This window comes from Mytilus edulis, chromosome 12 (assembly GCF_963676685.1).
Source record: "Mytilus edulis chromosome 12, xbMytEdul2.2, whole genome shotgun sequence".
Classification (NCBI taxonomy): domain Eukaryota; kingdom Metazoa; phylum Mollusca; class Bivalvia; order Mytilida; family Mytilidae; genus Mytilus; species Mytilus edulis.
Genome location: NC_092355.1, coordinates 17,037,819 through 17,060,307, shown reverse-complemented (window position 1 = coordinate 17,060,307; position 22,489 = coordinate 17,037,819). Strand labels below are relative to the sequence as shown.

Sequence of the window (22,489 nt, the reverse complement as noted above, 5' to 3'; positions counted from 1 at the left end):
TTAAAACATTTTTCTGGTCAAAAAGCCTCTTTCTTCACTTTTTGGCAATATGTCCAGGTTTATGGCAGTAATAACAATGGTTAGATTGGTCATCCTGTTCCTTGGTATATGAGGTTTTGGAACTTTTGGTATTTGGTTCATTGGTCTGATATCTTAGAGGGGGCCTCTTTCGGCTTAAATGATAAGCTTCATATTTGAGGGCAAGGTGTAGGGCCTCATCAATGGTATCAGTGCTAGTTTGGACAATAGCCCATTCGAGTTCTTGGTCATTAAGTGCATTTCGGAATGCTCTGTATGCTAGGTTATCTTGAACATCTAGTGGTGCTGTTGGATTAGCCAGGCGTACAAGTCTCTTAATGTCTTGTGCTAATTCTGGTAAAGACTCGCCTCTTCTCCTAATTCTAGCATCAATTTGGGTCATATACATTTCAGACTGGTTAGGCGGGGAGAACCTTTTATTTAGAGTTTGCATAAGATCATTGTTACTTGGTGGGTTATTAGTATCTATATGTCCTACTGTGGCTAAAGCAGCCCCTTGCATGCAAGAAATAAGTTTTAATACTTTTATTTCATCAGACCAATTGTTAAGTTTTGAAACTGTGTCGAAATGAACCCTATAATCAACCCAATCTGACTTGCCGTCATATGTGAATGGTTTGGTGTAGCCAATATTAACATTTGAGCTATTCTGATGTGGTTTGTGTGAAGCAGCTGGTTTGCTGACAGGTTGTGGTACTTGTTGTGGTATTGTATAAATAGGTACAAAGGCACTATTGTTAACTGCACTAGTGGGTTGTATTGCTGGACTAATTTCAGGGCTATATAAGGTATTAGTTCTTGGTAAATTTTGATGGGAACTCACAGTGTTGTAATCACCACCATCTGGTATTATTGTTAAAGAGGTTTGTCTGTTTGTTACACTTGGACTATTTATATTGGTCCTAACAGGTGATTTGGGAGAGCTTTCTTGCTCATTTTCTGTATTAAACTTTTTGATTAGCATACTTTCAATATTATTGAGTAGGTTATTATTGCTTTCTAAATGTCTCATCATTGCTTCTTAATGATTTTCAAGCTGTCTTTTCATATTTTGTTCATTACTATGAAGTCTGTTATCAATATGTGTCATCTGGCATTCCATCTTATTGTCAAGACTTCCAATATCTGTTTTAAGCATTAGTATGTTTTTGGTATTAACATTTACTTGACTGGTTATTTTGTCAACTTGTATTTTTATTTCATTAAACTGAGCTGTCTGGTAAAAGCTATCCCCCTGAAATCTGACTTGTGATGGTGAAAGCATCTCAGGTGTGGTAGGTCTTGAGCTTCCACTAAATGGAGAAATACTCCTACTTTCAATTTCATCTTCTGACCCTTCACTCCGGTTCATTTTCAGTTTTTAATTTTACAATTTATAATAATTTATTAAAATTTATTGAACTTCGTGAGTCTACTATGAAAATAAAATTTATTTGGTGCTTAAATTTTATCAAAAGGTTAAATTCACACAGTCTCTCTCTGAAGTATGGTTTTAATTTTCGAAATCCCACTGCCGGACACTAAATGTTACGGTTCGGGTATGTAGACCTCAAACTGTTTTATGTTACACTATATAATTAAAGTCAACCTTGGTAGTAGGCTACTTTACTGGTTTTCAACCATTGGTAGCATGGCTTGTAAAAGCACTGGTTTTTATATATAATAAAACACTTAAAAATAATAACAGAGTCAAAATCAAGTCCTAATTAATTTAATACACAGTTAATAGAAATATTTCATACAAATATAATAATCCCCAGAAAATAAAACGATTCAAAGACCCCCGTGGAACGTCAAGCGTCAATCATAATGTTTCGGTTGTAAATTCCGTAGTAGTAGTACAACGATCTAGGTCAGAGGCCAGTCTATTAATAAATGGGGAAACCTACCCAATATATAATCTGGTAACGATGTTGAACAGTTACAAATGGTAATTTCTCAGGTATAATGTACAGTGTATAATATTAAAAGGTCCCTGGTATCGGGTTACAACGTTCTAACCTGAGCCCACAGAAGATGCCCTTTATATACTTAGTGCCCCCAACCCACATCCCCATGGTATCCGTGGGCAATTCTACGGCACTTCATTGGTTGGTTGCCCACGGGGTTATAGGTCGTGTGTCGTCTTCTTTTCCCACGGCAAGCACATGCGCAATCCAAGTAAATAAATGGCGGCCTCCAGTAAACGTAGGAGAAATATAGAACAATATAGGAAAAGGGGACGATGGAAGCTTAGCATTAACAAAGGATAAACCCAGTTACAATATATAACCCTTATATAAATACATGATAAAGGTGAGAAAGCGTGACAATGATAATCCGGGGAGAAATAAGGCTGAGAACATGTCGGGACCCCCCTTTGGACAAACAGTGAGACGAACTCTATATCCTATCATTCCCAATAAATATAACAATAAATACATACAATAATAATATAATTCGGACACGATACCTGAAATAGAATAGTGTTCGTACATATAACCTCAGTCACACAATTATCCAGACTTAAACGGCAGCGACCGCGAACGAAGTAAAACTGAGAAAGTGCAGTCTGGATAATAAGAAAAGAATAATCATAGCTTTACATAAAGCTTTACATAAATATACTTGTCATCCTTAACCCTTACCCCTATTTTGTAACAATACTTGCCCCGACGTTCAGTGTTCAACCTCTGCGGTCGTATAAAGCTGCGCCCTGCGGAGCATCTGGTTAACACTTTAATGTTTGTAGAACTCATAAATATAGATGTTACAAACATGACACAAAACACACACGTTGTTTATGTTGCTATTTCATTAATGTGTTAAAAAAAACTGTGTTTGGAGTGATTAAGCTTCAATGAAATGTCTCTGTTAATGATCCAATGTTTTATCTGAATAGTGTAAAATAAAACTGGCCACAGCTCAAAGAATGAGAAGACTTATTAGTAGTCAGCAATTCGGTGCATTTTCATGAATTTCCTGTTTTCAAAACTTTGATTTTTTCGAAAAACTAAGAATTTTCTTATCCCAGGCATATATTACCTTATAGATAGCTGTATTTGGCACATTGTTTTTGGAATTTTTGATCCTCAATGCTCTTCAATTTTGTACTTGTTTGGCTTTATAACTTTTTTGGTATGAGTGTCACTGATGACTCTTATGTAGACGAAACGCGCGTCTGGCGTACTAATTTATAATCCTGGTACCTTAGATAACTATAATTGGTGTTGCTATTAATCAAATTTCACACTTCTATCATTGTATGAAACATTGAACAAGAAGTAAAAAAAAATATCACCTGAGAATAGACAACACCATGGCATTTACAAGCAGCACCGAATTTGATTTACATCTTAAAATATTGTATACACCTGTAATCAAATGTTATTTTTTTGCAGGTAACTGATATCGGTATAGACGAAAAACGGAGTTCAAAATGGAAGACTTTGGATTAAAAATATCCTTAAGAGACCTTTAACTTTAAGCATGACTTCGATACCGAAATTAACAGAAGAAGAAAAAAACTTCACCAGGTTTTTCCTGCTAAACTTTAAAGTATCACCTCACATAGTTAGACGATTTTTTGACGAAAAGTTTCCGCCATCAAACTTAGCTCAAGATATTAACAGTAATGTGCGCGACATTATCAATTTAAATAAAACAAAACGAATCAATGCGGCCCAATTAGATCTTTTAAGAGGTGTCCCGGGGACGATATGGTCACCATATCGGCCCCCAATGCCTCTTTGGACAAAAGGTAATTATGTCGAATATTATTGTAATGTAATGTTCTTTTTTTTTTCGTTTTTGTATATTTTCAAATACTGAGTCAAACTGACGATAATGAAAAACATTTATTATTTTTATTATACCATGATAAAATACAATCGGTTCTTATCGGTCAAAACCATTGAAAATTCAGTATCAATACCAACACATTATTTATCATGTTATAAGAATGTCAATAAGAAAAATATCAGCAAGAGACCCAATGAGAAGTATTTGAAGATAAACATGTCTATGTATATACAGACTTCAACAATGAGTATTTACCACAACGTTTAGTACATTTTAAAAGACCAAGTAATATCGTCGTCATTTGATGGTTTATCTGAGATGAGAGTAAGGGACATGGGTGGCCAAGAGGTCGGAATGAATCAACTAATGAGTCACTTATCTGTCAACAGTGTGTTTCTGAATTTCAGGCATTCCCAACCTCTCTTTCCGCACAAGCAGGTGCGTGCGACTCACTGTTTAATTTACGTTGACTGTAAGATTTCCTCTTGATGTAAATGATTCACTTCGGGCAATCTGGTTTTCTTCACAAATAAAAATGACCGAATAATGCTGACTTGGCTTTATCACCAATCAACTAATCAATAAATGAATTAATTATAAATCAATGAATCAACTAACAATGCGCTATAAACAAACTTCATAGAAAACAAGGTCCCGCTAAACTAGATATTGAACCACTTAAAAAAAGAAGATACATTTGCACCAAAAGTCAACTTATAACTTTTGGAATTTTGGATCCTCAATGCTCTTCAACTTTGTACTTGATTGGCTTTATAAATATATTGATATGAGCGTCACTGATGAGTCTTATGTAGACGAAACGCGCGTCTGGCATACTCAATTTTATAATCCTGGTACCTTTGATAACTAATTATAACACAAGTCACAAAATAAAAGGATCGAACATCATTTAAAATTTTACATGGTAAGAAGACTTTAGCTTAGATGCAAACCATAACCAACCAAAATAAATGAATGCGTATGCGACGGAAGTTAAATTTTCCAGAACGTAACCTTATCCTTCCTCTTATTACACTTGATTTCTTTTTCTAGCTACAACTTCAAAGGACTTCGATCTAACACTGATGATATGTCTGCTACGAAATCTAGGAGGTTTATCAACGCCCTCCAATGGATGGGACCAACTTCCACATCCGAATGATATATTACCAGGAGCGAACTTGGCTACACTGAAGTGGTACAGAAATCAACTGGCCCATGCGAGCGATACCTCTATGGATAATGTTGATTTTACAGACAAATTTACTCGTATTGAAAAGGTTAGTTTTAACAACAAAAGCAAATTTAGCAATCTTGTGCATGTATTTGTCTTTTAAATGTATATGTGAAAAAAATAAAACAACGATTGTTAGGATGCATGACTGGGTTTTTTTTTACATATACTCCTTACATGAAGTGGTATCATGATGTTTTGTTTGTTAAGTTATGATTGGGATAAAGTGTTATAGCTAATGCATCTTTTTAGATTTTCTTATCGTATAACATAGCAAAGGGTATGTGCTTGGTCTATCTGCTTTTTACATTAAATTATGCATTATCTGACTTATAATATATGGTCAAAAATGATTTTCTGTGACATTTTAGGAAGATTTTATGCAACTAAAGTATGATGTGTATTTTATATTGCGGGTAGATGTAACCATGACCTATTGCACAATTTACGGTTACACAATATTCAAATATCCCCTTTAATAATCATTGTCCATTTGACTTTAAAATGTTTATAAAAAAAAAACATGAAGCAAGACAAGTAAGTAATTAATCATATTAACCTTATGCAAGGACGTGCTGTGATTTGTCTTAAAGTTTCTTATTTAAGGAAATTTGTACAGAGAAAAACAAATTAAAATTTTTATAGAAATTTGTAAAACTGACTGTGCGATCCATTTGTCTGATAATACTGTTTCCTTCCCAAATTGAAAAAAAAAGTTAGATATTACCTGCCCTCCTTTTGCCATTAAGTAGCTAAACATTAACAAAATAATGCTTACTAGTATTTGATAGTTTCAAAGAAATGCACATATTATTGTAAAACAAATCACGAAAAGAAGAGCTCAACATTGCAACGTTAATGTAAGACAAAAAAAAAAAGACATAGTCATAGTAAGATTTCAAATTAATACGATGTGAATCAACATGATTAAAATTGATCATGGAAATGGAGGATATGTCAAAGAGATAACAACCCGACGTATGAGCAGACAACAGCCAAAGGTCATCAATGGATCGTCAATTCAACGAGAAAATCTCTCAGCCGGAAGCGTGTTTCATCTGGCCCCTAAACAAAAATGTGTACTTGTTCAGTGATATTGGACGAAAATACATAACTCCGAAATATCTAAAAAAAAAATCAAAAAAAAAGTCATACCAGACTTACAAAGGCCTGAGGTTCCTGGCTTTGGACAAACGCAATAAAATGGCGGAGTTGAACATGTTTTTTTTAGATAACAGCCCTCTACATATACAATGATATACCTCTAGCCAATGTAGAAAAACAAATACACACCCATACAGTTAAACTCAGTTCAAAAGAAGCCCGAATCCGATGTCAAAATAGGTAATAAAGGAAACTAAACAGAATGACCATGATACATACATTTACAAAGGACTACTATCAGGTACTGATATGCCAGCTCTAACTTCAATTAAACTGATTGAAATATTATGTATTCATAAAATAATATGAATGGCAAGCACAATCCTTCCCTTTAGTAGTTCAGTATCATATCATTATACCATATATGAGACTAACATAATCCGTATCATGCTAATAACTCGTTTTAGAATAATTGTGTTTATTTCCGATGCAAATACCCTATAAGTGAATCAATATTAAAGACAAAATATGCCATCTTTAATGATCTGACAACAGTATGGTAACTATATCCCTTTACAGTATGTTTAAAAGTTTTGTAATGCTTCTGGTATTTTGTATAGTTTTCCCATTAGAGATGTGTTATAATTGTTCTCATTTGAAAAGAGGTGATGTAATAAACAATTTATCTGATATAACATTTCCCTGTAAAAAAAAGTATCTATTACATCAGTGATACAAAAGATACAGTTAAGTCTGCTTTAGATCTTGACTCACATCTGTAAAATGACCATGACGGTCGTTTGAAGGCAAAACTTTGATTCAAACTTGCAAATTGAAAACTTTACAATTTCTTTGTTTCAAAATGTCAGGATATGGAGGATATATTTCCCAGATGATTCATTATTCAAAGGAATTCGTTGATAGAATATTACTAGTACTTAAACATTGTTAAACATTAGTAATTAAATGAACACTTTCAATCACGAATTTGTTGAAAAAATATTGTTATTTAAAAAGAAAGTTATTAAATAAAGAGTTCCAATAGGCGAAGTTTAAGTAATCCCTTTGAGTATTTTACCGACGCCATCAGGAGTTGGTTGATTGTTATGGAGCTTCTGATCATCAGGTGACAATCGATATTTCTAAATCGTCGTAACAACAATCCCATTATCTTTCTCCCCAAATGTGACCTTCTAATTTAAACTTATCCCCTGTGTTTTCATTCCGCTAGCAAGATGACGGGTGTCACGTGCGAAACTTTTAAGATCACCCCAGTTTTTATTTGATTTATTAATTTAAATGTTCGATTAAAAGTCTATTTTTATCATAGATTACCTTAGCCGTGTTTGGCACAACATTTGGGTATTTTGGATCCTCAATGATCTTCAGCTTTGTTCTTGTTTGGCTTTATAAATATTTTGATATGAGTGTCACTGATGAGACTATTTACTTACATAACTGGGTGGATGCCACTGCTGGTGGACGTTTCGTTCCCGATGGTATCAAAGGCCCAGTAGTCAATAATCGGGTGTTGACATGCATATTAATAATATCGTAATTTTTATAAATTCCCTGTTTACAAAACTTTTAATTTTTCGAAAAACTACGGACTTTCTTATACCACATACATTGTATGTACCAGGCAGATATTACCTAATCTGTATTTGGCACAACGCTTTGGAATTTTGAATACTCAGACGTTATGCACAGTGTTCGGTTCAGTAATGGTAACGTTAGTCGACGTAATTTTCATTTATTTCAACCTATTTTTGTACAAAACGTTAAAGCTTTGCACTATTTTTAATACATATATGGCTTTTTGATGTTTGACTACTTATTTAAAAAAAAATATATATAGACTGTGAACATGACTGATTATACATTTTTGATGAATAATCTTTCCATTCTCGATTTTATTTAATTCCTCATAATCTTAACTTATTGAAATAATTTTAGGGTCTTTCTATCCGTACTACCAACAGATACATTCCAAATATGAGTCTTTCGAGAAGATTATAATGAGAAATAATTCTCGTTCGGGTCAATGGCAGCAACAGCTACTTTATGTATCCTCTGTTTGCTTGATCTATAATTTCAATTTCATTCTCAGCTTTTGGAAAGAAAACGGCAGTTTGAAATTGCTCATTTTATTAAGATTAAAAAGAGATCTACAGTCCTTGAATTTGGATCAGTATTTTTCACATGCGTCAGTTTGTCGGATGCGTGGAAATAACTGTTAGTGTATGCAACAAACATTCGTACTAGTCGAAAGGTTCGGTATTATAGAAAACTTATCAATTATCAAAAACTTCGACGCCTTTAAGATCAGCACATGGTTTACAAAACTTTGATGGAAGTCAAATTTCTTGTTGATTTATACATTTTAGAATAAATATTTGAAACTCTCTCCAAACAATATATCATTCAACAGAGCGTGTCAAAAGCTTAAGACACAAAAATGCTTAACTTTTAGTCTATGGAAAATTAAATATATATACGTTACATTGACGTTCCTTGCAAAAAACGTTCAATTTGGACGAGGTAACATTTTGGGGAAACATGGACAACTTGATGGAAATTGATGAAAAAATTAGCGTTTCCTTAACGTTAAAGGCTTAAAACAATCTTTAAAATAATTGCATTTCAGTAGTAACATTTGTTTTCATAGTTCATTTGTTTGTCACAAATTTAAAATACCCTACATTAGCATGGTACTGAAAAATCTTAAACAATGGCTCTATGGTAACATTTAAGGGAGACACGGAAAAAACTTTAAAAAAAAAGAAAATTAGAGAAGCTATGTTAAGCTAAGAAATAAATATGTGTTCGTAAAATTCAATAAAATTACATTTGCGTGTAGAGGTGTCGAACCTTTTCTATGACTTATGTGAAAATATTGCAATATCGAAGTGCTTGCTTTTATTTTTGTATACTCGAATTTTCAAATCTTACAGCTGTATGGATTTTCGAAAATGGCCATAGAATGCGAACTGACATGATATTTATCGTAACCGTTTCACACCATGCATATGATCATATTATATCCCACCTGTTTGAATTTCATCGTAATCCATTCAGTAGTTTTTGATTTTTGTTTGTTTGTATTTGTATGGTAAGTTATTGTTGTTATGTCTTACACGGCAAAAATGGCATTATGATCACGGGACTTATTGCTTAGTTATGTAATAATACATAAAATTTAATATTTTGAAATTAGGTTTTATTTAATATCGATTAAACTGAAGAACCAAGACAAGTAATTATTTGATAATACGCATAATTGATTTGTTTCTGTCCTACTTATGCATCAAGAAATGGTCAAATGAAACATAGACCGAATACCGTGCGTAACGTGCTCTTCAACTTGTACTTGTTTGGCTCTATAAATATTTTGATATGAGCGTCACTGATGAGTCTAGTGTAGAGAAAATCCGCGTTAGGCGTACTAAATTACAATCCTGGTACCTTTGATAACTATTTGGTAAGAGGAAATAATTATGAAGGCTTGAATCGATATTGATTTTACCATGGGTTGGCCCTTTATTGTGATGTTTTACCGCTCGCAAAGCATGCTCGTAGTTCAATATTGAGCATCAAGGGCCAAGCTGTGGGAAAAAAACCCGACAAGTTCAAGCCCCATGAATTCTGTGTTGGATACAATAGTATATTAAAGTTATTCATTTTTAAATGCACATTGATCAAGAGATAAAAAGTAAAATCTAAAAAATAACGAACTCCGAGGAAAATAAAAAACGGAAAGTATCTAATCAAATGGCAAAATCAAGTGATAGCAGCATCAAACGAATTGACAGCAACTATCATATTCCTGACGTGGAACAGGTACTTTCAAATGGGTCAATATCTTTAATTGTTTTTACATAGGCAGTAATGATACCGTTTTTTCCTGTAGCTCAGTCCATATCGTAAACTTGGATATGTATTATAGCTCGTTTCGAAGCTGTGACATTTTCACATAAAATTATGTGGTTTAATTTTGGGTTACGAAGTGAGATTACTTTTTCCGTAAATTAGCATATCCCGAACATCCTTTCGTGATACGGCTCCTTGTGGTAAACGATCCCCTTTATAACACAATAAGTTCTTCGAATATTTAATACTTTGAACACATTTAATAGCTCCATAGTTTTTACACATTTATTCTATGTTCCTCTACTTTTCATAATCACCACAAATGGTTAGGCTCAGTCATTTGTAAAAAAATAGAAATATATTCAATATCACTACACAAATATTTTTTCTTTTACGTGACTTTGGAGTTCCTCATTTCGAAGCGCATTAGGGATGTTGTTTCATATTGAAATCCATCTATAATACTAAAATAACGAGGTCCAATGTGTCAGCCGTCATGAGGTAAAACGACAAATCAAAGAATTCTATTTTATATATAGCTTATATAAGACAATAGTGTTGATTGAAAATTACACCACTCCAGACCCTTTTGTTTTCCACATAATTAATATTACCAATGATAAATAAGTTCCGGGTCACATCCGATATCGATACCAATAGTATACTCACCGGTTACCTATTACCTTATCTGTACCTTCCGTATCTGACAGGCGCACCACCAAACGGTGTATTTCAGATTTTGCTATATCGTATATATACACGGGTCATAATCACAGGGTTGACACTAGTAGTCACACTACCAAATTCAATCATTGTCAAATTGTTCCCTATTGTAGTATTTTAATCAGTGAGACTTACCTAGATGACAATACGAATACTAAAATCATGGACTTAAAATAAGGCGTATAGGTACAGTTTTCAATTTGTTTGCGGGCATGACGTAAAACAGCGAATAGAGAATCTAACTTTATTTATAACTAATATAGGACAATGCTGTTGATTGAAAAATAATCCATTCCAGGACCTTTTGTTTTCCAAATAATTAATACCAATAATTGATAAGTTCCAGGTCGACGGGTTCAAACAGAAAGATTTTGAAAGCAGAGAAAACTTTGCGTCTTTTAATCGACATGACTTTATCAGATGACAATCCCAATACTAAAACAAGGCTTACGCATAGTTATATACTTTATTTCAGTCACGGACCCGCGATATCACGGATGTCTCACATTGTTTCCTTCCGAAGCACATCAGATCACCCCTAGTTTTTGGTGGGGTTCGTGTTGTTTATTTTTTTAGTTTTCTATGTCGTGTCTTGTGTACTATTGTTTGTCTGTTTGTCTTTTTCATTTTAGCCATGGCGTTGTCAGTTTATTTTAGATTTATGAGTTTGACTGTCCCTTTGGTATCTTTCGTCCCTCTTTTAAACGTTTCAAATTTATGAATTGATAGTCGTACATCAATGTTTTGATACACCAATAACAAAAACTGAAATATATTAAATTGATACATTTTGTAATTATTCAAAATTATATCAGAAACCTATACTTAATTATAAAATACTGAACCTGTTAAAGGGAGACAATAATCGCATAACTTTTTTTTTCGAATCGGCACATAATACACAGGGAATGTCACTCTTGCATACAAATGGCACATCAATATAAATAATTAACTGTGCATTCGTTCTCCACCTTCACTGAAGATTCTAATTGATAAATATAACCAGAAGTTGTTAATCTATAGGATAGTGAAGACTAACCCACTGTCAAAAATATTTCTTTGACATTTTTTAAAACTTCCTCAGAAAAAAGCTCGAGCCACTTGACTTTCATAGCTCATAATTAACGTTTTTACACAATATTTAATTAAGTTGTAAAAGATTATTTGCTTCTCAAAGTGTAAGATGAAATAAAATTCGCATGCATGCATCATCTTACCCAAATACAGATGTAATTAAGTCCTGAACATTTCAACATTTTTCAATTTTTTTTTTAAATACCATCACAAGTGCATGTTAAGATCCGAATAAATACCGATATCCCGATATCGTCAGGTAAATATGTTAATTAAAATTATTGTATTTTGCTTTCATGTTAACACGGTGCTATCTCCGAAGTCACTATTTGTTGCTACATCTTGAAAATGAGGACCCAAGTCAAATGACAGCTTAATTCAAATTTACTGAATTCATATATTAGTCTCCAACAAAAAATAACCTATTTAAAACTTGTATTTGATATAATATATGCTTAGTGCCATTTTACTTGCGGGAATGAATAAGTATCCTGCAGAGTCAACTCTGTGGTTGTGCTAGATGTATTATCTGCTTTGTATTGATCTGATGAGTGAAGTGTTTTTCATATAATTTTTATAGTTTGTTCTTACGTTGTACTGTTACACTAGTTTGTGCCCCAGGCTTGTGGAAAAACTTCGAACTAGGTAAAGCCCGTCACATCATGTATTTGCATGTTCCTTGTCAGGATCCTGTAAGTCAGTGGTTGTTGATTGTTGCTGTATAACATATTCATTTCCCGATCTTTTGTACATTAAGCAGGCCGTTCGTTTTCAAGTTTGTCATTATGAGGTCCTTTATAGCTGACTATGCGGTATGGGTTTTGCCTATTGTTGAAGGTTGCAGAGGGGCATATAGTTGTTTATTTCTTTGTTATTTTGTCTCTTGTTAAGATTTGTCTCATTGGTAATCAAACCACATTTGTTTTTCATATAACACATACTACATTAACACAACAAATGAAAGCTTGACATTTTGACATAACAATAATCGAAGTAAGTGTAAGTAATTGAAAAATGTACCTGTTTAGCAATTCAGATAATATCAACTAATCCCAAGGAAAATATTAAAAAAAAATGTAATAGTAACATCAACAGAAACTTACTAGTTATCTAAAGAGTGTGATATTCCCTGACAACAACATGTAAATAAGACAGGAAGCCGTTGTATATTTCAGCTACTTATTTTTTTTTTATTTCGGGGTAAAGATTGATTTTCAATATATTACATTGCAATCTGTTAAAGGGGCACTAGCTGTCAAATTCGTGGTCACCGATTTGAATCAATCCTCATATTTGATTTATAATAATGAAAAATATTTATCCAAACTACCAAAAGTCTATAATAAACAGTTTACAGAGCATGGGGTAGATAACGTGTAGGTTCGTTTCGTGTGTATTTTAGTCCAGACGTCATCTAATTAACTATCAATTTGACATCAGAAGACCATATAAGCGATGTAAACATGAATAAAGATATGAATAGATTAAACCAACACGTGCAATTGGATTTTTTTTAGGTCTGCTTGAGTTTATGTTATAGATTAAAAATAGATTTTTCTCATTGTTTTTAACCGTATAAGAATGATTTAATATGAATCGAATCAGTAATCAAATGATTTACCGTAGTTTCACTTTCATTGTTGACATTCTTTTTCTTTAAATAAGCAGTACACGTGAATACGGATTTAATGAGGTCGACTAATTCACGCAAGTGAATGAGTAATTATCAATGTTTTATCGCTTAATTTGACAAAATTGAACCATTTTGGCTGCTAAAAGCGAATTATTATTTCACTATTTCACTTTCATTATTGATTGATCAAAAAAAATCTTACTTTAGTTTTTTATATATCTCGTAGGTAGTGCCCCTTTAAATCAAAGATCACTAGCTTTGAAAAAAAAGATGTGTACGAAAATGTATGTATGCATAATAGGTTTTTTATTATTAAAACGAGTGCATACGTTCGATAAATTGTTGAAAAAAAATAAAACAAGTTATAGAATGTTATTCATCAGTTTCTTGTATAATCTATTTAGGCATTGACGTCTTTAAATAAAGGTCAAAGACCATCTGAGGTCACTGAAATCTTGAATTACGATCTTGATGGAGAACAAGAAAACACATTAGAAGAACTGAAGCAACTGAAAAAAGAATACGTGGATTGTGACAAGGAAAAAGAAGAGATAAAAAGTGAACTCTCCTATTACAAGGAAGGATATCTCCCGAAAACAATTGCAGGTTTGTTTGTAATATATAATCACACAAGCCATCTAAAGAAGACAAAACACAAGACAAGTTCGGATTGTGTCTAGTTGTCGTCTAGTGTTTTCTCTGTTAATATTTGGAAACAACCAAGATCGGGGTTTCAATTTATTACTACATAGTGCTTTTATGTGGAACAATTTAATATTTAACCCCAGCAGGATAATATGATCTGTTGAACATATTAATTTGCAGATTTTGTTTTTCTTGTGTCGTATTTTTTATAACGATCATAATGCTAAAGAAAAGAAGCAAAAGAACATTTATTCTCATATGTAGAAAACAATCTAACAAATTCATGGAAAACAACCAACAAACGAACAAAAGACAAACAAAAACGACTAAAAGACAATCTATAGAAAACTGAAGACTGAGAAACACGAACTCAACCAAAATATCGATTGGGATCTCAGGTGCTTTAGAATTTGAGACACAACATTCTCCACAAGTTAAATCCGTAGTAAACATACCTTGAAATGCAGTATCTTTTCAATGTTCAATATTATGTTATAATGATACTGGCTATAAATATAATCTTCATAGATACCAGGATAGAATTGTTTGTTGACGTCAGACGCTCGTTTCGTCTACAAAAGACTCAGCAGTGACGCTCGAATAAAAAAATGTTGAAAAAAACAAATAAAGTAAGAAGTTGAAAAGAATTGCGGACCAAAGTTTCATCAGCAGTGAAATATATATGAAGAGTTTTTGATTGTTTTATAATTAAACTATAACATGTATATCGCAAATTTCCATTTGTTTCAACCATTAAGGCCTTCTTCGTTGAAGTGAATTATAACAGTGAAACAACAATTACATTGCTTTGATACATTTTGTTACAATTACTTGTATGACGATCTTTTACCACGATTTATTTTCTCTGCGTATATTTTTGTTTATATTAAGAATTGAATGCTTCTTTTTGTAACTTCATTGGGGTGTAAAAGCGTTGACCGAAATACATTTTATAATTATTTCATTTAATTCACCTGTACACTTTATTGTGGGACCACGTGTTATCATGAATGAAAAGCTTTATTGAGTGATGCAATTGCTTTAGGAATAACACGTGATGTGTAGTTAGCCAATCAGAATAAAGTATTATGATGAAACTTACATCTAATGTAATTATTCGTTCGTATACGGTATTAGTGTTGAGTCCATTTGACTTTTTAGTTGTTGTTTCTTTATCTAAGAAAAAACTTCTGAATAGTTTTTTTCGGGACATTTCGGTGTTATTACTAAATACTTCGGTTTCCTTAATGTGTGAAAAGTATCGGATTTTGTTTTTGTGAACAGAGTAATGGCTGTGATACATGCGGCACAAATTACGCACTGTGTTCACACACTGTTTAAACATACGTCTTCTGTGCTAACATCGGAAAAAAAATTAGAACCTAATTGGCTGTAATAACATTAACGGTACCAATTTTCCTGCACCAGATGCGCATTTCGACAATACATGTCTCTCTTCGATATGGTGCCCAACATGATCTATTTACTGTACAGAATGCGAAAAAAAAGGACAAACACTGTATCAAAGGATTTTGTTGAACTTTTCAAAATTAATACAAACAAAACAGACAATCCAGTAGCACATCACCTCATAGAACATAGCCTTTTCGATAAAAAAAAACCTTACTCCATAGAAAAAGTTATTGCAATTTAGAAAACGTATTATGCACAAAAAGTTACCAAATAAGTAAAGAAGCCTTTTTGATTAAGAAAAAATAACGACCTTAAAGCCTGCTAGACTCAATACTGTGAACGAACGATAGGAAAACATTTATTTTCTATGTTGTGATGTTATGATATTGTTTCAGAAAGAGGGAGAAGGTTTGGATCCATTAAAACGTTTAATTCCGCTGCAAATGTTTGCACCTGTCCTATTTATTAAGTCAGGAATCTGGTGTACAGTAGTTGTCGTTTGTTTATGTAAATTATACGTGTTTCTCGTTTCTCGTTTATTTATTTTATATAGATTAGACCGTTGGTTTTCCCGTTTGAATGGTTTTACACTAGTAATTTTGGGCCCTTTATAGCTTGTTGTTCGGTGTGAGCCAGGGCTCCGTGTTGAAGGCCGGACATTTACCTATAATGGTTTACTTTTTATACGACCGCAAAAATAGAAAATTTTTTGGTCGTATATTGGTATCACGTTGGCGTCGTCGTCGTCCGAATACTTTTAGTTTTCGCACTCTAACTTTAGTAAAAGTGAAGCATACCTTTTAGTTTTCGCACTCCAACTTTAGTAAAAGTGAAGAATACTTTTAGTTTTCGCACTCTAACTTTAGTAAAAGTGAATAGAAATCTATGAAATTTTAACACAAGGTTCATGACCACAAAAGAAAGGTTGGGATTGATTTTGGGAGTTTTGGTCCCAACAGTTGAGGAATAAGGGGCTCAAAGGGTCCAAAATTGAACTTTGTTTGATTTCATCAAAAATTGAATAATTGGGGTTCTTTGATATGCCGAATCTAACTGTGTATGTAGATTCTTAATTTTTGTTCCCGTTTTCAAATTGGTCTACATTAAGGTCCAAAGGGTCCAAAATTAAACTTAGTTTGATTTTAACAAAAATTGAATGCTTCGGGTTCTTTGATATGCTGAATCTAAAAATGTACTTAGGTTTTTGATTATTGGCCTAGTTTTCAAGTTGGTCCAAATCGGGGTCCAAAATTAAACTTTGTTTGATTTCATAAAAAATTGAATAATTGGGGTTCTTTGATATGCCAAATCTTACTGTGTATGTAGATTCTTAATTTAAAGCCCCGTTTTCAAATTGGTCTACATTAAAGTCCAAAGGGTCCAAAATTAAACTAAGTTTGATTTTAACAAAAAATGAATTCTTGGGCTTTTTTGATATGCTGAATCTAAACATGTACTTAGATTTTTGATTATGGGCCCAGTTTTCAAGTTGGTTCAAATCAGATTCCAAAATTATTATATTAAGTATTGTGCAATAGCAAGAAATTTTCAATTGCACAGTATTGCGCAATAGCAAGAAATCTTCAATTGTACAGTATTGTGCAATAGCAAATATTTTCAATTGCACAGTATTGCGCAATAGCAAGAAATATCTAATTGCACAATATTGTGCAATAGCAAGAAATTTTCAATTGACTGGAGTTATCTTTCTTTGTCCAGAATAGTAGTTGAATCAACTTAAATCATTGTTTTATACAATATACAATGTATATTCACTTTTACTACCAACTGATAAATTAAAACAATCTTTACCATTCAGTGATAACAAGCAGCTTTTGTTACATTTTAATCTTTTATGATGTATTTAAACGAGAAGTTATTGTTGCAAACTCCATTAGAAATTTGAATTGAGATCAGTTTTGGAAAAAGGGAAAGGGGGATGTGAAAAAAAATGGGAGGGGGGGAGTTAAATTTTTCTCATTTCAGATTTTATAAATAAAAAGAAAATTTCTTCAAACATTTTTTTGAGAGGATTAATATTCAACAGCATAGTGAACTGCTCAAAGGCAAAAAAAATATTTTAAGTTCATTAGACCACATTCATTTTGTGTCCGAAACCTATGCTGTGTCAGCTATTTAATCACAATCCAAATTTAGAGCTGAATCCAGCTTGAATGTTGTGTCCATACTTGACCCAACCGTTCAGGGTTCAACCTCTGCGGTCGTTTAAACCTGCGCCCTGCGGAGCATCTGGTTTTAAATTGTTATTTGGATGGAGAGTTGTCTCATTGGCACTCACACCACATCTTCCTATATCTTTAAACAAATAGAAAAAAATCCGCGGCAAATGAACACAATATAATTATATTATAGAAGCGTAATGTATCCAGGCGATGTAATTCTTGTTTCAATGTTGTTTTGATTACAATGAAGAAGACCGTAACGACTGTAACGTATGGTAATTTCTGTTCTAGTTATTATTGTATACATTTTACATACAATTTTCACAGAAACAAATGCAGTGTTGGTTGAAACTTGGCAACAAGATGATGAAAGTTTTGATGAGACAAAGGGATCAGCACTTGTTTATAATAAAGTCAAAAATTGTACTTGTATTTTGGTCACATCAAATTCCGGATTAGGAAAGACAGCTACCATCCGACATATAGCATTCAAATTAAGAGACGAAGGATTTGAAATTGTTCCCATTGAGACGCCAGAGGATATAATCAAATACAAAACAAATAAAAAACAAGTATTTCTTATTGATGACGTCCTTGGTAAGTACGACTTAAGTCCAACCTTGTTAGAGAGATGGGAAAGATTGAACGAAAAGCTTATAAGCTGCTTGAACACAGTATCAGGGGCAAACAAACTGTTGTGTACACTACGATTACACATATCACTCGTCAAAAGATTCAAAAATGCCTCCACAATTTTAAACAAAGAAGTCATTAATTTAGAGCACGAGTCAATTGCTCTTTCACAAAAAGAAAAGCAGAAAATATTAATGAAACACCTAAGTAGAAGCAACCTAGAAAACGAAATTACAACAGAGGAAGTTGAAATAATATGTAAAACGAATTATGCATTCCCTCTCCTTTGCAAATTAGTTGCAAATGATAACAGAAGATTCCAAAACAGGATCGCGTTATTTAGGCAACCTTTATCCCTGTTCAAAGAAGAACTTGATAAAATATGTAATGAAAACAAGAAGCTTTATTGCGTTTTGGTGCTTTGTATGTTGTTCAATAGAAACTTTAGTAGAAGTATATTTGACATTGACTCAAAGGAATATGATGAGAAAATATATAAAATAGTGCAAACTTGCAGACTTCAAAGAAACATTTCTAAGAAAGAACTTGAGGATTGTGCTCTTTCCGCTATAGGATCATATTTTACTAAGGTCAGTAACAAGTTTTGGTTTATTCACGATGTTTTTGAAGAGACAATCAGTTATCATTTTTATATGTTTGATCCCAAAGAAATGTTTTCAGAGTGTGATATCGTGTTTATTAGGGATCGAGTCAGAGTTCGTTCAATTGAAAACACGAATGAAAATGTTAATGAAAATATTGTTAATATTCTGGAAGATGAGTTGAATGAGGATCGTTTCAGACCATTATATAATAGATTTAAGGTTGAATTACAAAACGGGAGATTTTCCAATGTGTTGATGAGTCCTCTTTTTATGAATAGAAAATTCGTCCATTTATTTGCAATCACTTTTGATGAGAGCATACAGACTTTAATGAAACAGTGCAGCTCCGAGAAAATATCAAGCATGGATCAGTCAGTGGTGCAACAGGCTTTAAAGATGTTATCCTATTATCTATTTGATGAACGCAATGACACAATCAGACAAGTTATGAAGGGTCAACTAACACTTATGGACTGGATTGTGGCATTTGGTTGCTATGAATTATTTCGATATGCATGGGACAAAATGACAATTTGTGAGCGTAAAATGACTGTAGGTAGATATTCCTTAAAACAAATAATTGGATTGGAGTCCTTATTTCATCTAGCTGTATTGGGTGATAGCTTACGTATTGTCAAAGAATTAATTTGTCAGGGTGCAGACGTTAATTTCTCGTCCTTGTTTTGGGAAGCGCCTTTGCACATGGCACTTAAGACAGGTCGTCATGATATGGTACGTTTACTCTTGCAAAATGGAGCACAAGTAAGTCTACGAGAATTTTTTGGCCATGGTGAAGAAGAAATCCCTATTGCTGTTACTCCAAACAGTCAACAAATTGCTAGTTTTATTAGTGCATGTATTGAAAACGATTCAGCCCAGACCGTGATTCATAAGGCAGTCCGCCTTAACGATTTAGAAAATTTGAGATCAAACATTAAACCAGAGAATATTGATTCTAAAACGATAAGGGGATTGACTGTCCTACATTACGCTGTATTATTAGATAATTTAGATGCAATGAATGTTTTATTTCGGAAAGAATTGCCTGAAAATGATGATTTCCATTTTGAGTTCACACAAGATATTCAACGAGAATATGTATGCAAACAGTCGATACCGAATGTAAACATAGGTGACAATAGTGGACTTACTGCTGTCCATCTAGCAGTTATAAAAGATAATATCGAAATGTTATCTCTTCTGTTGCGTAACAAAGCTGACGTTAATGTTCGTGATAATTTCTATAGAACCCCTTTACATTACACAAAAAGTGCAAGTGCAACAGAATTATTACTCACTCATAGCTCTCAGAGACAGTGTTTTGAGTCAATTCGAAATACATATGACAACAGAGAGTATGGAAAAACACCTATATCAGCTTTTAGGACCACGTGTTTTAATATAACTGGACAAACTGCGTTAAGATTTTATTTACATGACTTCGTTAACGTGCAAGACAAGGATGGTAATACACCCTTACATTCTATTATAAAAAGGCGTCTTTCAATACAGGACAGCAGTGATTGTATGGGAACATTGATAAAGAATGGAGCAAATCCTTATTTATTTAATAACTCGTGCATGTCGGCATTAGAGTTAATTGATTGTGCTGATACAAACACACACATACTTAGTAGTACAAAACATAGACAACTAATTCAGAACCTTCATAAATTATTTGCTTTAGTAACGTTGTTAATTACAATCATTTTAATAGTATTCGATAACTGGATGATGAGTGAGGGAAGTGAACACGAATTGCATTGCGTTGGAGAAAGTACAGAATCTACTAATATTACTTTGGTACAAGTAACAAGATCCATGTACGTGTTACTGACTATTGTTTTGTATTGGTCATTATCATTGATAACGTTTGACATGAGGTACTTAGTTGAACAATGGCTACCAATTTTATTTTTGATATCTTATGGAAGTGGTTTTTTTATATTGTATGGAAAATTTTTATACATTCAAGTCATAAAAAAGTTTGAGTTTATGTTTAAGATGCTTTTGATGACTTTTGGATTTAGATTGAGTATAGGTACCGTACAGTATTGTAAATCTTTTTTTATGAAAAAACACAGTTTAAGATTAGACATATTCATAGTTTGTGTTCTAACAATTGGTTTAATTGGCGGAGCTTTTAATAAAGACCATCAATATTTTTACGATATTTCTACTAATCGGGTTATATATACGCTCAACATAACATCTTACAATTGTACCGAATTAAGTTCTGTTAATATCTCATGTACAAGTTTAGATTATAACATTACTTATAGGAGTGGTGTAGATTTCTCTGTACAATGTCTTACTGACCCAAATACAACAAGTTCAAGTTATAATGGTACACTTATAGTGGAATCCGAATTTATTAACTGGTTGGAAATAGGCATACTATCTATATTTTGGTCACATACAATATGTGCCTATTGTTTTCTTCACTGCATATCAATAATTATTAAGATAACACTACACATGAAATTGCGAGGAACATTTTTTGATGATACACTACAAATGATATTGTTGTTTTATTTATTGTCATATTCATTTTTTCAATAAAAGTGTGAATTTTAGACCTAAAAAAATGGAAAATCAACTTTTTTTATTTCAAGAGTTATTTTGAATACCTCTATTATAGACCTGTTTGTAAAAAAAAAGTGCAATCTTAAATACTCTTTAAAATGATATAATTTTCATTTATGTACTGTTTCATAAGTGACATTTGTCCCCTACGAAACTGCTACTAAACGCACATCTTATTACAATTTAATGTCTTCTATAGCCATTCCAGATTGTTTTACTTCATATACTAGAACGATCTCATATGTTCTAAATTCGAGAACCATTTTTTATCGGTAAAGATTAGACAGTTCTTTACATATGAAGGTACAACTCATGTAGTGGACATTTTGATGAGTTTTGTAGTTGACAAAACCGTTTCATAGCGGACATCAATCCTATTCTATGTTGATAAAAACACAATGCAAATTACATGAACATAATCCTTGTTATTTGTTTTGCACGAATATAATTTAATAAAAGTGTAAAAAAACGACTGCATGGTAGTCATGGTAGTGGTAGTGTCTATTACGAAACGTTTTTCTCCCATACTTGTTTCGTATCTGACCGTTTCAATCGTAGTAGACATATTCACATGTTTTATTTGTTTTCCCACAATCCCTATATTGCAATAGTTACAATAATTATTCTAATTCATAAAAATACGTACTTAGCTGTACACTGATTTTTTTTCATAATTTTAAAACCAGATACTGAAGGAGATTTGACCTGTTTTGTAGTGGACATTAACAAAAATACGGTATCACTCTGGTCCATTTGATGTGCTCAATTTTTTTTTTGCCAACATTTGAACTGCCGTATTAAAAGCATTACTTCTTTTGTAAGACCCTAATGTTGATATCTCTTGGAAACATTGATTTTATAAAGCAAAATTGAATGACTTCGTTTCGTAGTGGACATTTTGTCAGGAATGTCAGGGACACACCTTCTTAAATTTAAAATCCTTTGTCAAAAGCTGTTTATTAAAATA

General features: G+C 32.7%; 1 protein-coding gene across 1 annotated transcript in view; it reads left to right on the top strand.

Annotated features, from left to right (window-relative positions):
• Positions 1-21,524, top strand: part of LOC139497342 (uncharacterized) — a 44,662-nt gene extending 23,138 nt beyond the window's left edge. Inside the window, exons 2-5 of the mRNA XM_071285554.1 lie at positions 3,420-3,778; positions 4,873-5,099; positions 13,862-14,063; positions 18,026-21,524. Coding sequence (XP_071141655.1) covers positions 3,508-3,778; positions 4,873-5,099; positions 13,862-14,063; positions 18,026-21,498 — 4,173 coding nt within the window. The 5' untranslated portion in view covers positions 3,420-3,507 and the 3' untranslated portion in view covers positions 21,499-21,524. The remainder of the gene's footprint in view (positions 1-3,419; positions 3,779-4,872; positions 5,100-13,861; positions 14,064-18,025) is intronic.
• Positions 21,525-22,489: the final 965 nt, after the last annotated feature.